The sequence below is a fragment of the Chelonia mydas genome, chromosome 10 (assembly GCF_015237465.2).
Source record: "Chelonia mydas isolate rCheMyd1 chromosome 10, rCheMyd1.pri.v2, whole genome shotgun sequence".
Lineage (NCBI taxonomy): Eukaryota > Metazoa > Chordata > Testudines > Cheloniidae > Chelonia > Chelonia mydas.
In genome coordinates this window covers 59,340,439-59,356,830 of record NC_051250.2, presented here as the reverse complement: position 1 = coordinate 59,356,830, position 16,392 = coordinate 59,340,439, and the positions used below count along the sequence as shown (strand labels likewise).

The following is a 16,392-nucleotide window of genomic DNA, read 5'->3' as shown; positions in this document are numbered from 1 at the left end:
GATGACTGGCAGTAGCCACTGAAGCAAGGTGGATATAGGGGTTCCCCTGGGAGAAGAGACCCAGAGTGTGGGGGCACTGCTGTGGGGCAGTGCCCCAAGGTAAGGGACACTGGGGTCCAAGGTGGTGGAGACAACAGGGCAGGTAACTGAGGGCAAGAAACCGGACAGAGGAGGGTGCTCCTGAGCTGGATGAGCTAATTCCCAGACTGACCAGTAGGAGGTGCCGTGCCGGTGAGTCAGCACTCTGCTACATGGTGTTACACCAATTTGACCCAAAGTTTCTTTCTGCAGAATTAGCTTTTTTTCCCTTAAGACACTTCTGTTTCCTTTTTGACTTGAACTCCTTTCCTTGATTCTTCTAGGATTTCTTCCAAGACTGCTTTTCCACCAAATGCTAAACCAGAGTTTATTTTAGTTTTTTTAATTGGAGGAAACTTGCTTAACTTTTGTTGGTTGTCCATTTTAATGGATTAGAAAACTGGATCACTGAACTGTTTACAGTTTATTTGATTCCCCTCCTAATGATCCCACTAATCTCATCCTGAATAATTTTCCTATGGTTTAGTTATTTATTTTTAGCAGAACTGCGATACAAGTTTGAGTTAAAGAAAGTGCTCTGAGCAACTCAGACAGAGAATGATGAAAACAGAATATATGTTGGAAAATGGGCAAGTTCACCAATACCATCTTGAAGTCGTAATAGAAAGTGGGAAAAAATTAGCTGGAATGATAGTAACCAAATCCACAAATGAGTTAATCTGATTAAAGAATTTTTTTAAATAGTTTAAAAAATAACTAGAATGGGTTACTGATTTCCCAACAGGATATTTAACAAACACTTTAAAATTATTCAGAAATATTACTTTAAAAAGGACAATAGACTTGCTGTTATTATTTCAGATGCCTATCTAGCAGAGCAGGAAAAGGATTACAATGAGTCTGACTCTGGGAAATGGCATCTACAGGGAGTTTTGTTCCAGGCTATTTTACCTAATACTGTTTTGAACAAGATAGTTCTTTATAAGAGAACAGCATACTAATCCCAACAAAGAAAGAAGCTGTTCATGTATCTGCTTAATGAGGTTTGGGGCTCAGCCTTGTAACTGTAATAAACTGATTAAGAAAGGGACTGAAGGAAAGGGAAATAAGCCCAATGCCAGATAGATGGTTCATCCAAGTCAAAACATTTATGATTCTAATTTTTTAGACACTTACAATAGATACTTTGCACTGAAGCTTAATCAGACTGAGGTCTTTTCAAAACCAGACAAACAAACTGCTGGCTTCAAAGCTAAGAAGGACCAGGCATTTGGGAGCAGCCTTGTGATTTTCCCACAAAAAGGAGGATGATAAATGATGCCTTCTGCTCTGTGAATAATTCCTTCCAGTTTATTTATGGTATGGTGAAGATGGCAGTCTTAAAAGAGGTCACTACAGTTAGTTCTTTATCCCAGAGTTGAGCATTATGCGAATAATGGGTTTTTCAGTTCATTGATTTTTATTTGGGGGAGGGAGGCAATTGCCAAACAAATTTGTTTCAATTTTAAAGAGTTCATTTTAATTTTGAGCATTTCATGTTTATTTTAATAAACTGGAAGGAAATTTCTCACTTAACTCATTTCAAACCAAAAAATTTAAACATTTCATTTCAAAGATGTAGTCAAAACATTTAGACTTGAAGAGGGGTATTGTGTGTGCGCACGTGCGTGTGTTAAAATACATACAATATTAATGAAAAATGACTGCTTCTTGAAACTGTTCCCTGTTGCTGCATTTTTCACCAAAAAAAGTTTCACCCAGCTCCAATGAGCACTGTGATGGTAATGCAAACGTGCTCACGGGCCATAATGGGGAGTAGTGATCTGGGGATCTGAACAATTTATCAACTCTGTATGCATCTTACCAAGCTGCAAACTCCCTTCTGAACATGGAGGCTAAGTATCTTCTCTATGTTGTTCTTCCTTTATGTTGGATTTGAAATGCCAAAGCTGCTGACACAAGAGGATTGTTGACTGCAGTGTTCAGCTACTGAAAATTTAATTGTTTATTGCTCTAGACAAAAAAAGACTGGCTCGGACCATGAAAACTGATTTGTCAGGGAGAAGGTCACCTGACTACAAAGTGTCCTACATTTGCCTCCTCAGATGTCACCTCACAAAGGGACTCGAAGGTTACAAAGGGCAGGTGTTGATCTATTTGGGGATTCTTCAGACTTTCACCAGCTCACACTGAGTGGAGCTGCATATAGGAGACTGATGAGCCCAGGAAACATGCCAGAGAGGCCAAGGGAGGAAACAATACTGCAGCTTGCTGAGACCCAGGGAAGCTTAAAGCACACAGGGGACTCCATGTTGGGATCCCCTTAATCTGGTCTGCCACCAGCAGGGGGACCCAAACCAGACCTGTGATATGTTGGGGAGGTGGAAAACGTGGCCTGAAAAAACATTTCAGGATCCTCTGAGGAGTATCCTTTGGGCTGGGGTACAAAATTCCACATGGGTCCTTCAGCACAGATATGTTTGCAGTCCTATAACTGTCTTCTTAAAATCAAGTTGCATTTGTTATACAATTGGCCATCCTTGTTCTTTTGATCACCTGCATGTTAATTATGTGCAAGAGCTGGCACAACTTTGTAAGACGCACAGTTTAAAAATCAACCCACAAAGAGAAGCAGCTCATGATGTTTCACATGTAAACTACATGCCCTTCTACCAGCAGAGATGGTATGAGGGGAGGGCTAATCTCTTTCTGAATAGACTATTTTACACACAAAGATCCTGTATCAGGATGCCCTAGCACAGACACTTGTGGTCATGGAATCTCATAGATATACATTGATCTACACGGATACAGAAGTTTAGCCCAGTGGATCTTGATGCAGGTTCAGGGCCAAAAATCAGATTATTTCTTCCTGTAAATTGTTTTATCATCCATAATTTAGTTTAGCTATAAAAAGCTTACATATTACTACTGTACTTAGATTAAATATACAGCTAAAATATAGTTTTATCCCATAAAATAAATTCATACTACAAGATCATTAAAGTAGTCTTGTTTTATATGTAAAAGTCAGTAGTTATTATTATTTGCATAATATTTTGCTCATGTATTTTTAAATAAAAGTTTAGGTAATTATAGTCTCAGACTATAGGCCAAAAATTCTACACAGTTCACCAAAGAAATACTTAATCCGTATTTATTTATCCAATGATTAACCCAGTTGTAAAGCAGAATATCATCCTATATCAGCAATCTGAGAAATACTTTTTAAGAGAAAACATATATGAATCAAAAGTAAAATAAACTTTCCTGCCTCTAAAAAACTTTTAAGACTGTTTAGAGAGAAACCCTCTGCAGCACTGATGACCTTAGCTAGGGCTCCCACAAAGACTTTTAAATTTACTTCAGTCAGGTTGTTTTTTGACTCAAACATTTACAATCCCCAAACACATCATTCTAAAACAAAGGCATTTTACTCAGCACCAAAGAGCTGCATTTTGTTTAACTACTTACAAAAGATAGAGCAGCACATTCTACATAACACCATATACTGCATTTATAGAGTCTTAACTTCACTTTCACCTCCAGGACTTGAGGATTTAGTATTGCTGATTAAGTCTACATCAAAGATGAAATTAAAATGTTTAAAATCAACTTGCCGAAGTACAAGAATTGTGTTTTTTAAAATCACAGTATTTAGATTCATTTATGATAAACTCCTAGCAGCACCAGAAAGTAACAGTAAAATATGTATGTAAATCATTGAGAAAGAAAAGGAGTTTACATACCTGGGGCTAACAGGAAATAGATCTGTAGTTTTGCAGATCTACTTTAATTACAAGTTTCCCAGTGCTGATGCAGTTTGGATCTCTTGAACACCACATCCACGCAAAAAAAGTTGGTTTTTATCTACAACTGATATCAATGGGGAGGGGGGGAGGAAAAACACATGTAATTTAGAAAAGTGTATTTAGAAAAAAGACTCTAAAATCACTATTTGCACTCAGAGGTTATGCTGCCTATATAGTAACATACAAGAGCAACCAGCACTGTACAAGCATCACAACCCACCTAATTACTTTCAGCTGTTTGTCATGTGGTCTTGCCGACTGATCAAGTGACTTCTTTTCCTCCTTTCACAAGTCTAGCAACCCAGTTAACTAGCCCATCCTCTATCAAGTATAAATGTATCAAACCTTTGCTTAACCCAGGGAACAAGTCTGAGTGTGTGTAGTTAAAAAAAGAGAGTGCATTTTATTTATTTTTAAATAAAACAAGCTACAAAAGGATGCTAGCCTATTATTGTGTGGTTGTTTTTGTTTTTTTACAAAATGTTTATAAATGGGACATCAGCCAGCATCAAGCAAAAGCTCCCTAAAATGTAATGACCAACATCAGCTTCAAGCATGCTGGATCCACATCTTCCCTTACAACTGATCCATAACAAAAACAGACAACTTCCTTTAAAAAAAAAAAAGTCAGGGAAATCTTCAATTAAATAGGACATATGACAGCAGTAGAATGAGAACCAGATGCCAGAGAATTTTAGTAAGTGTTTAACCAATCCCGCAATGAGCATTGGACAGACAGACCCCTGCACTGCACAGAGCACCAATGTAATCACGTCTGTGCGGGTGTAGGAATCCACCTGCAGAGAGTTTGTTGCAGGAGTGGGGTGTTAACCATTAAATAGATATTTTCTTAAATAACTTTTTACACTTAAATTTTAAGTTAGAGGCATTTCATCAGTATTGAAAATTTGCAGAGTGGAGGACCTGTCTATTATTTACTTCTATTTCTTCCCATACAAAAACACACAATACTAAGCAGTATAGCCTTGTACATACACACATTTCCTCCTCACAAAATAATGTTGCAGGCTGCATAGAGGGCTATACTCTATAGCACCATTTACTATGGTTTTCAGATTTAAAAGTTAAAAACCTTGGCTAACAGTTGTGCCTAGCACTGTTTCAATTATAGTATAGACGTGACCTGCTCGATGGGAGTGCAAGTCTTACTTCCCCTTTGAACAGCTAGTCACATTAACCTCTTCTGGAATATTTTACGGCTTTCAGCTGGTGGATTTAGTCCTTTAGCTCAAGCAACAGAGGTTCATGCTTTTATAGTGCTCTCTTGTGCAGAGCACTGTACAGACATAATTTTTTTACAGCTTTCTTCAAATTATAGTTACAAATTTTACCTTGGAACATAGTATATATAAGAATATCAGTTTATGGATTTCTTTAGAACTCCACCAACTCAATAGTATTGAGAGAACATTTTATAACTGTTCATTTTGCAAAAAGCTACAACGATCTAAACACATAAATTTCATGCTCAGTGCTAGAATCATGGTGCATACGCATGCAGCAATATGTCACTTGATAAATTGTAACACAGTGTTTGCCAAAATCCCACCTATACTGTCCCTTTACTCAGTCAGAAGGACAAGTTTAACAGTATCAGGGTGGTGCCAGAGCAAAGCACTTCGATCTTTTGTTGCGAGCAGTGGGAAATTAAACATGAAAATTAAACCAAAACTACAGGGTGTGAATCTCGAGGGGATCGAGACCTAAGAAGAGATTCCCATAAATTCATGTGAACTGAAAATCACCAAGTTTTGCACAGCTCTGTATGAGTCACTTACAGGCACTTCACATTTTGAAATGATTTCAAAAGAGTCCCTCTAACAGATTAGGCATTTAAACCACATCATCTCCTCCAATAGATGCGGGATTACCTTTAACATCATTCCCTTTCCTCCTTCAAGGCTCTCTCCTCACTATTTCTTGGTTTGCTCTCTCACTTCTCAACTCTAGAAGAAGATTTCTAAGTTTGTTCTCAGATTTAATTATTTAAAGCATAATGGGTAAAACACCCCATGGTGCAGAGGGTCCCTGCACCATTTATTTAAGCCTTGTATTTGTCCATTGCAGATGGAGCAGCCATGCAATAGGGGTTTCCCCACCATCCCCAAATAGGTCAGCATAGAGGCAGCTTAGGTCAGCAGCTAGTGAACCCACAATTACACAGATCCAGTAGTTTTAACCCCTGGCACAAATAGGAGTAGAGAGACTAATGCCGCTACTTTTGCTCAAATACTGCAACCCCAAACTCTACCGCTGGACTGCGGGTGGATTTACTGCATAAAGTCTGATTATTCTGACTTTATTTAAGCGAAAGGAAAAGACTTTAACCACACTTACTTCTGTTACTGAGGAATCCATCAAATTATCTTACACGCTTGGAGTACTTACATAGGTACATCCCAAATATTCAAAGCATATGTACACCATGATTTATAAATGTCAGTGATAGCTGAGGGCATCAATACTGGTCAGAAGGGGCTCAGTACCATGAGTGCCAGGATGTTATTGATGTGATCTATTATTTTATGCTGGGCTTTGAATTTTATTTGAAAATATATTATATATATCTTAATTAAGGAAGGATGGCTATGAGCAAATAAAAAATGCACTATTGTTGGCATGATTAGTCTCCATTTATACAACACTTTCAAGATACAAAGTACTAAGATGTAAAAAACAGATCTAATTTAACATGCACTTCTTAAAAAAAAAATCTAGATAATTGATCAAAATACCTCATTTACTGGTGAATTTTACAATAGAAATGCATACAATTATAAAACCGTAACTGCTTGGGCATTCACACACAAAACTGACTTCCTCCTTTTCTTAACCGTCTCTTTGATCTGTGCATGTTGTTCAGTGCAGCCTAACAATACCAGGACTCACGTTTTTTATCAACTGGTTCTAGTCAAAATTAAGTGTTCACTTTAAGACTCCATTCTGACCTGTGACAATGTGATGCAATTTATTTAATAAGTATACAAAATACACTTTCTTGCAGACAGTTACTGGTCACCATTGCTTGAAAAATGTTGGGAGTATCTAATTTATTTAGAGAGAGATCCTGAATAAGTGATAGGAAAATAATCCCGCAACATTTACTTCTTTGAGTAACCACAAGCAGGCCCACTGAAGTCAGTGGTCCAATTCCTTAGTATTTTATTGGGTCAAACTTCCACTGACTTCAAAACAATAATATGGCAGAAAAAGAACTGGTAAAAATTTATGGACCAATCCTGCTCTCACTGACTTTCATGGAAGTAAAAATTAGACCCTTACAAAAGGGCTTCATAATTTCAATCGAAACAGTCTGGTGAATAAAGCTGCCCTCCATAAATATAGTTTCAGGATTTGTACTGAAATTCTTAGAGAATTTTTAATAGCTTTTATAGCTAAATATTTCTGACCCAAACCCGTTGCAGTCTCCTTTCACACTACTTTGGTGTAGCCGCATCAAGAACTTGTATACACTTGTATAGTGTAGCTCAAATCATAGTCTTATTGTCTGCTCCATAAAGCATCACAGAATTTACTTCAGTAGATTTCACAAATTCAGAATTAGGACAGTAAGAGATCACTAATTCCAGGAGGAAGAGAACAGTCTGACAAATGGTTAGCCTAATGAAGTCTTGGGCAGCGCAACCAGAACTAGACATAACTACAGGCCCAGCCTCAAGAAAAAGACACAGGAAATAAAAATATATAAGCCACACTTTATAGCACTTTACAGAGCCCCACAAGAGCTTTGTAAAGGTAGGTAAGCAACATTATCTCCATTGTGCAAAGTGGAAAACCCAGGCGCTCTAGGAATCAGGAGGACATGGGCGGTCCGGCCTCATGGTCACGAGGAAGAGTTTGGAGCAGAGAAATGAAAGTGAGGGTGTGACACCCTGTACCCCATGTTCACCACTTTTAGATGGTTATATATTTTGTACAAACTATGCCTTGTCAGGTATCATTTGAAAACTCAATCTTCTGGATATTATTATTCTGTTAAAGTGTGTGACAACACTGCATGCAAAATTATATGATTTTGCTTTACATTACTAAAATATGTTCTGGTTCTGGAGAATGTTGTTTCTGTAGAGCTAATTTGTAGGCAAAGAACTGACCACGGGTGTGAAGAAACTATTAACTGCTTAAGCAGCCATCCTCCAAGGAGGAGACGATATAAACAAAAATTTATATTTCATCCCAGAGATGGTTCAAATCTCACATACACAGGGAACTGTTGTTCTACACCCCAGCAGGGGGTAATCCAGAAAGAGGTGGAGGAGGAGGGGGGTATAAAAATAAGAGACCATGACCCCCACATCACCCCTCTCTTCCTCCCATCTCTCTGTTCATCAGTGAACACCTGAAGGACTCTAAAGTGGGGGAGGGGTACCTGGCTGAAAAGAAATCCAGTCTGTGAACTGTTGCAGCTTATGGGGAGAAAGTTATTTTGCTTTTAAGTTCACTTTGTTTTTATTTCTTCTGTAACCAATTCTCACTTTTATGCCTTATCACTTGTAATCACTTAAAATCTGTAGTTAATAAACCTGTTTTGCTTTATTGTTTTATCTAAACCTGTGTGTTGGATTGAAGCGTTTGAGAAGCTCTATGTAGGATAACAAGACTGATGCGTAATCATTACCCAAATGTTGGAATGATGGACTTACTATGAGCTTATACTGTCCAGGAGAATACTGAGCACTGCAAGATGCACATTTCTGGGGAACAAGGCTAAGATTGAAGAATATGCGTACGTAAATTCACGAATGGCTGGGAAAGCATTTGTGTAACATCGCTAGGAGTGAGTTTACATGCCAGTGGCTATATATGAGTAGGACCGGGAAAGTGGCTGTTCACAGCAAAGCAGTGTAAAAGGCACCCCAGATTAGAGAATTAAGGGGACTCAGCTATTCAACAATCCAGATTGTACCCTTGGGAATGTCACAGAGGGTCAGAACCAGAATCAGAGGCTCTAAAATCACCAAGCCAAGGGTCAAGCTAGAGTAAGAGCCAGGAATCCGAGCCCAGGGTCAGAACCGGGTTACCTGGAGTCAAGGAAGGCAGGAGTAGGGCTGGGTCTGAGGCAGGAATGAGGCTAGGACAGGGCTGAAATAGGGGAATGGTGAGACTCGAGCATAGCAGAAATCACAGCAAAAAAGTGGGACTGCAACATGGTAGGGGCAGAAGTTAATGCAGCCCACAGCCAAATGCTTTGAGCAGCCAGCATCCTGCTGCTGCCCTTAAGAGCAGGTGTGCTAATCCCTTCAGCCAACTGGGGGAAAAAAGAGGGTGTGTGACCAAACAGGCAACTCAGTTGGGGCCCAGCTGTGTTCATTAGACTGTCTGGGGGTTAAGCTGGCAGGTAAGCAGGCCAGCTGTAGGCCCTTACATGTAATGGACAGAGAGATGTCAAGCAACTTGCCTAAGGTCCTTCAATGAATCAGTGGCTAAGCCAGTCTCAAGTCAGACCATGCTTCCTCTGTACCTCTTCTGAAACAACTTGTCCCTGATCACAGTATGTTTTCCTTTCCCCAAAAGACCACTGAAAGTATTTTATTCAGTGACCTAATTATGTAAATATAAAACAGACCAATTTGTTGTTAATGCTTATTAAATTCACTCTGACGTGTTTTTTCAGGTTGGGAACTCCTTTAGGTTTTGTGAGGGGAGCTGGTATGGAGCACTATCGGCTTCCCTCAGTAATGCCAACATGATTAGTCAACTTGAGAACAATTTAAGACCAGAGTAGGCTAGAGGATTTATTGAAGCACAGCTTCTGGAAATCTGGCTAGAGGAACAGGATAAGAGATGGTGAAAGAACAAGCAACAACCTCTTTGGCATGTTGCAATTTGCCCTCGATGGTGGTTACTTACAATGAGCATGTACAACCTACTTGTCTGGAAGGGTCTCGATATAAGAAGTAGAAGGATTTCAGCCTCTCCAACACATTAATAGGTTTTCCCTTCTTTATTGAAAAAGGAGCAGCAGGGGGAGTTAAGGGAACGGTTTGTAAAGCATTTCCTTCCCTCCAGTAGTTTACTTCAGGTAGTTAAGTATACTTCTAACTTTTCTCCTACCAGCCAAGCATCTCTACTCTTTTTCCAGAAGCCAAGTCTATCAAAAATAGAAGGACTTTGCTAAAAAAAAAAAAAAAAAAAAAAAAAGGTACAATTAGAATTAGGGAATTCTTTTTTCATATGAAGTTGCATGGAGCTAAAACCGACTTGAAGGCAAATGGTGGAGAATAGAACTGAAACAAAAGTCCTGGCACAGTCAAGGAATTATGATGTGATCGGAATAACAGAGACTTGGTGGGATAACTCACATGACTGGAGTACTGTCATGGATGGATATAAACTGTTCAGGAAGGATAGGCAGGGCAGAAAAGGTGGGGGAGTTGCATTGTACGTAAGAGAACAGTATGACTGCTCAGAGCTCTGGTATGAAACTGCAGAAAAATCTGAGTGTCTCTGGATCAAGTTTAGAAGCGTGAGCAACAAGGGGGATGTCGTGGTGGGAGTCTGCTATAGACCACTGGACCAGGGGGATGAGGTGGACGAGGCTTTCTTCTGGCAACTAATGGAAATTACTAGGTCGCAGGCCGTGGTTCTCATGGGAGACTTCAATCACCCCGATATCTGCTGGGAGAGCAATACAGCAGTGCACAGACAATCCAGGAAGTTTTTGGAAAGTGTAGGGGACAATTTCCTGGTGCAAGTGCTGGAGGAACCAACTTGGGGAAGAGCTCTTCTTGACCTGCTGCTCACAAACTGGGAAGAATTAGTAGGGGAAGCAAAAGTGGATGGGAACCTGGCAGGCAGTGACCATGAGATGGTCTAGTTCAGGATCCTGACACATGGAAGAAAGGAGAGCAGCAGAATACGGACCCTGGACTTCAGAAAACCAGACTGATTCCCTCAGGGAACTGATGGGCAGGATCCCCTGGGAGAATAACATGAGGGGGAAAGGAGTCCAGGAGAGCTGGCTGTATTTTAAAGAATCCTTATTGAGGTTACAGGGACAAACCATCCCGATGTGTAGAAAGAACAGTAAATATGGCAGGCGACCAGCTTGGCTTAACAGTGAAATCCTTGCTGATCTTAAACACAAAAAAGAAGCTTACAAGAAGTGGAAGATTGGACAAATGACCAGGGAAGAGTATAAAAATATTGCTCGGGCATGCAGGAGTGAAATCAGGAAGGCCAAATCACACCTGGAGTTGCAGCTATCAAGAGATGTTAAGAATAACAAGAAGGGTTTCTTCAGGTATGTTAGCAACAAGAAGAAAGTCAAGGAAAGCGTGGGCCCTTACTGAATGAGGGAGGCAACCTAGTGACAGAGGATGTGGAAAAAGCTAATGTACTCAATGCTTTTTTTGCCTCTGTCTCCACGAACAAGGTCAGCTCCCAGACTGCTGCACTGGGCAGCACAGCATGGGGAGGAGGTGACCAGCCCTCTGTGAAAAAAAGAAGTGGTCCAGGAGTATTTAGAAAAGCTGGACAAGCACAAGTCCATGGGGCTGGATGAGCTGCATCCGAGAGTGCTAAAGAAGTTGGCGGATGTGATTGAAGAGCCATTGGCCATTATCTTTGAAAACTCATGGCGATCGGGGGGAGGTCCCGGACGACTGGAAAAAGGCTAATGTAGTGCCCAGCTTTAAAAAAGGGAAGGAGGATGATCCTGGGAACTGTCAGCCTCACCTCAGTCCCTGGAAAAAAAGGAATCAATTCTGAAGCACTTAGAGGAGAGGAAAGTGATCAGGAACAGTCAGCATGGATATCTGATGAGGTTCAACAGGGACAAGTGCAGAGTCCTTCATTTAGGATGGAAGAATCCCATGCACCACTACAGACTAGGGACCTAATGGCTAGGCAGCAGTTCTGCAGAAAAGGACCTAGGGGTGACAGTGGACGAGAAGCTGGATATGAGTCAACAGTGTGCCCTTGCTGCCAAGAAGGACAATGGCATTTTGGGATGTATAAGTAGGGGCATTGCCAGCAGATCGAGGGACATTGGTGAGGCCTCATCGGGAGTACTGTGTCCAGTTTTGGGCCCCACACTACAAGAAGGATGTGGAAAAATTGGAAAGCGTCCAGTGGAGGGCAACAAAAATGATTAGACTGGAACACGTGACTTATGAGGAGAGGCTGAGGGAACTGGGATTGTTTAGTTTGCGGAAGAGAAGAATGAGGGGGGATTTGATAGCTGCTTTCAACTACCTGAAAGGGGGTTCCAAAGAGGATGGATCTAGACTGTTCTCAGTGGTAGCGGATGACAGAACGAGGAGTAATGGTCTCAAGTTGCAGTGGGGGAGGTTTAGGTTGGATATTAGGAAAAACTTTTTCACTAGGAGGGTGGTGAAACACTGGAATGAGTTACCTAGGGAGGTGGTGGAATCTCCTTCCTTAGAAGTTTTTAAAGTCAGGCTTGACAAAGCCCTGGCTGGGATGATTTAGTTGGAAATTGGTCCTGCTTTGAGCAGGGGGTTGGACTAGACGACCTCCTGAGGTCCCTTCCAACCCTGATATTCTATGATTCTATGCGGTCCACCGCATCAACAAAGGAAAGCGATTAATAAGAGACTGGAAATTTCTAAATATACTTGGAAAGTCAAAAACTAAGAGCCGAATTGTAATTTGAGAGATTCTACAGAGGAATGCCAAATTCTTATTACATTTTCCTCCAATTTCAATCAAGCTCTTTTAACAAGATAATCTTAGCACTTGGAATTTGTGACCTTAGCTCACTAGAAAGCTGTTAACTTTAATAATGAGTCAATAATTATTTTTCTACTTTGTACAGACCTAGGAACTTAGAAGGTGAGTTGGAGAAAACCAAAGGACACCTGATCTGCTTGGAGCATTCTTAAACTCAAGTATCAGGAAGATGGTGCTATGTACATTCACACATCTTCAGGGATGGGTTATAAAGAGAACAGAAAGTCAGTGGTCACTTGAGTATGATTCTTCCCCATGAGGAACATGCCAGATCAGTTACATGTTATGCCATGATTCCTGCTGGGATCAGGGCACCTGACTGGGGGGGGGGGGGGGGGGGGGGGGGGGATGGATCTACTAATGATAAACATTGTAGTCTTCAGATAATACTGCAGAAGAACTGTTTAATTCCAGTGCTGAAAGCAGTGTGTACTCAGTGTCACTGCTGGCTGTCTTTGTTCTTTGATAGAAGTCTGTCAAGGAAATTTTCCAATTCAGTTGAGGATGTCTATCACCACCCTTCTGACAATTCTTATCAGTGAAGGACTTTTTCTTCCTTTAAGTCATTAAAATAAGATATGACCACACAACATATGCTTAATCTTCACAAGGCCACAACAGATGTTGAACATTAGGCTTGCAAGGCTGGCAGGCTGAGAGCAAACAGTAGAGAGCCAAAGTTGATATCATTTGCCAGCCAATTTCTGCTACAGAGCCTCTCTGGCAATTAAACACGAAGCTCAAAAAGCCAGCAGACTGGTTTTAATACATGTTGTCAAGACAATAAAGACCAAAATGCAAATTCAGCTGATTCATGGCACTGATTCAAAGCCCAAAATAAATAACTCTTAACCAAATGATAGGGGAGCAGGACCAAATGAGGAGCACAAGGAATATGAGGAGACAGACTGGTAATGAAACTGATTCTTACCATTATTACTACAGAATTAGATAAGATGCTAGAGAAATCTCTTTGGGGGCGGGGAGAGAGAGCGCGCGCGCCTCTCAAAAACCATCATCCTTACTTGATCAAACATCAAAGGTCAGATTCACTGGCAAAGTAAAGGAGGAACTGTCAGTTCATCTATGGGTAAAGCACTGTAAAGAAAATATGACCATATACCAGATGAGTTCTCCGTTCAGAGCTAGTGTTATGAAAAGTTAGTGAATACAGCAACGTTCCCGAATATGCAACACTGAGAGCTGAAAGCATTATGTTGATCCTTTTGTACTTGCCTCACTCCAGTACAAAGACCAGATGATCATTCTTCATGGTAGAAAGGTAAAGATTAAACTTTACCAGTGTCTGATTGTGCAATGTCCTTGCAGTGATTAAAACGAATGAAGGACAAGCTCTCCTTGAAGCATGCAATCCAAAAAAACATTTTGGAAGCAACAAAGACAACTGCTTATAACAGAGTATTCAGCAGCAAAAAAGGATTGAAGTAAAATTTCAATGTTCTTTTATTGTAACAGACAGTAAATCTAGGCATTATTTACACTAATTACTGCATTTTTACCACCGCAAATAAAAGTAGGATAAGTATGTTTGAAGTCAGTGGCTCCTTACTCCTAGTCTCTCATATTAAGGAGCATAAATGAGACAATCCAGTTTCTCCACTCTAATAGTAAGTAATTAGTTCCCAAGGAATTAAAAGGTTACAATATTTAATAAAAAGCTACAATTGTTATGATCTTGAGGACACACTTCACTGGGATACAAGTATCTTTTCAATAATAGGACACACAAATGTACTACTGTGAAATAAATACATACATCAAAAGCACTTTTTTTTTGGTTGGAACTTACCTTAGCCTTAACCCCACAAAATAGCCAAATATTAGCTCTCCTTACCAGCTCTTCATCAGTACTGCAGAGACTCCTAGGCTCCATTCTGCATTCCTACTGACTTCACCTGAAGGCAGGACAGGTAGGTCCTATTCTCAGCTCCCTCCTGAATCACTTCCCTCTGCTTCCTCATCTGCAAACATAATTCATACTACTACTTGAGGTCATCTAGGAGTTGCGGCAGGCTTAATTCTACTGGTTAATTTTTTCACCAAAATCATATTTTGACAAAATAATTGACACCAAATTGAAAGTTCGAACAGAAAATTTTCATATTGGTTGAATTTTTCTGGTTTTAAAACAAATTTTCCCAGTAAAAATGTTTGAAAACCAAACATTCATTTGAAAAGCTAAACATTCTTTTCAGGGTTTTTGTTTGTTTGTTTTGAAAGTATCCCACAAAAAAGTAATTGGCATTTTTCAACCAGCTCTGCTTAATTCATTAATGTTTATCATCACATCACTGGATGGAAGGTACAATGTAGGTGTGAAGTATCATTATATTGACATTGATCACATTAACCCTGCTCAGAAGTTTCAAGTTATGTGAAGCAGTGCACACTAGAGAAAGGAACTTAAGGTCAGGAACTCCTGAGCAGAGATAGGTGAATAATGGATTTTTCAGTTTGCTGGCAGATCTGAATTTTTAAAAAATTCATTTTGAGTTTACCTGAAAATGAAACTTTTCAGAATTTTTATTAAATCAGAGCAGAAGAGAGGAGTTTGGGGTCAAACAACACTTTAATTTGACCTGAAAGGGTTCATATCAATTTTGAGCTTTTTTCAAAAGAAATCATATTTGCTTTAAGGGTAAAATGTAAGGAAATTACAAAATGAAGTTGTTTCAGCCCAAACAAATTGAATATTTCAAAAGTATTGAAACAAAACACTTAAACTTTTTCCGAATTGGAGGGTGGGGGGCAGGACTGAGAAACGATTTGGTGCAACAGATATGAACCATGAAACATTTTGTGTTGCTGAATCTGCACCTTTTCCTGAAGGGGGGAAAAAAAAAAAAAAAAAAAGACCAAAATATTTTGCCCAGCTCTACTCCAGAGTTCTTATCACAGCTCTGTCACTGACCTGCAGTGTGGCCTTAGTCCCAATATTTGCCCTCTCTGCCTCACTTTCTCCATCTGTAAAATTCAGGTGCTGACTTCAGATCCACATGAAAGGGATAAAAGTAATGTTGAACCACACAGTATAACTCATGCAAGTCCTGCATCTGATCAGACTCAAGTGTTAAGTTCCAATCTATAGGATGTTCAGTTTCTTATCTTGAACCTTTTTTAGATAAGGGAGGTAAGGGGGTGGGGAGGGTGGAGAGAAGAAAAAAAGTGAAATGGGTTCCAGCCCCTTGTAGTGTAGAAGTAGAAATGGATTTTATTAAAAAGCTCTATTTTTTTAGAAAATGAACACAAAGTGTAGAAAGAGATTAGAATCCAGATTGCAGTGAACATCCTAGTCAAGAGTGTGTGTTGGGGGTCGGGGATCAGGGGTTGGAAGGAGGTTGTTTGTGGGGTTCTTTTAAATACAAGAAGTGACCACAAAAATAAGTAAATGATTGTTGTTTTCAGCTCACGATAGATTTGGTAAAACATGTCAAACTGAAAGCATAAAGAATGTAATAATCAACAGAAAAGAGGGGTAAGACTAGTGTTTACATATACTAACTTGACTGATGTAGGTCTGTACCCCGGCAAATTACAAAATTGACATTTATTTTTCTGCAGTTCCCATACCATTAAAAAGAAAGAAGCTCTATTTGAGAAGAACGGAAGATGGAACATAACAGATGGATGAAATGCATAGTTATTAGCAGGCTACAGCTTTAGTATGGGTGGGATGTCTACTGGTTTCACTTTCTGCGAGTACTCATTTTGAGCCTGTTTTTATCTAAGTGGTATTTAAGCTAGTAAGAACCAAAAATATCAAGCCCCCCATGTTCTTGAAAGA

General features: G+C 39.8%; 1 protein-coding gene across 8 annotated transcripts in view; it reads right to left on the bottom strand.

The window, feature by feature from the left end:
• Positions 1-16,392, bottom strand: part of RAB27A (RAB27A, member RAS oncogene family) — a 71,342-nt gene that overhangs the window by 40,574 nt on the left and 14,376 nt on the right. For 2 of the 8 annotated variants that reach the window (XM_043523372.1, XM_027818822.3), the window contains exon 3: positions 14,443-14,587. The exons of 2 other annotated variants lie outside the window; for them this stretch is intronic. In XM_043523372.1, coding sequence (XP_043379307.1) covers positions 14,443-14,481 — 39 coding nt within the window. In that variant the 5' untranslated portion in view covers positions 14,482-14,587. Of the gene's footprint in view, positions 1-3,788; positions 3,916-14,442; positions 14,588-15,519; positions 15,593-16,392 lie in introns of all 8 variants that reach the window. 4 more of the 8 variants (XM_043523371.1, XM_037910485.2, XM_027818821.3 and 1 more) reach the window with 4 other exon arrangements.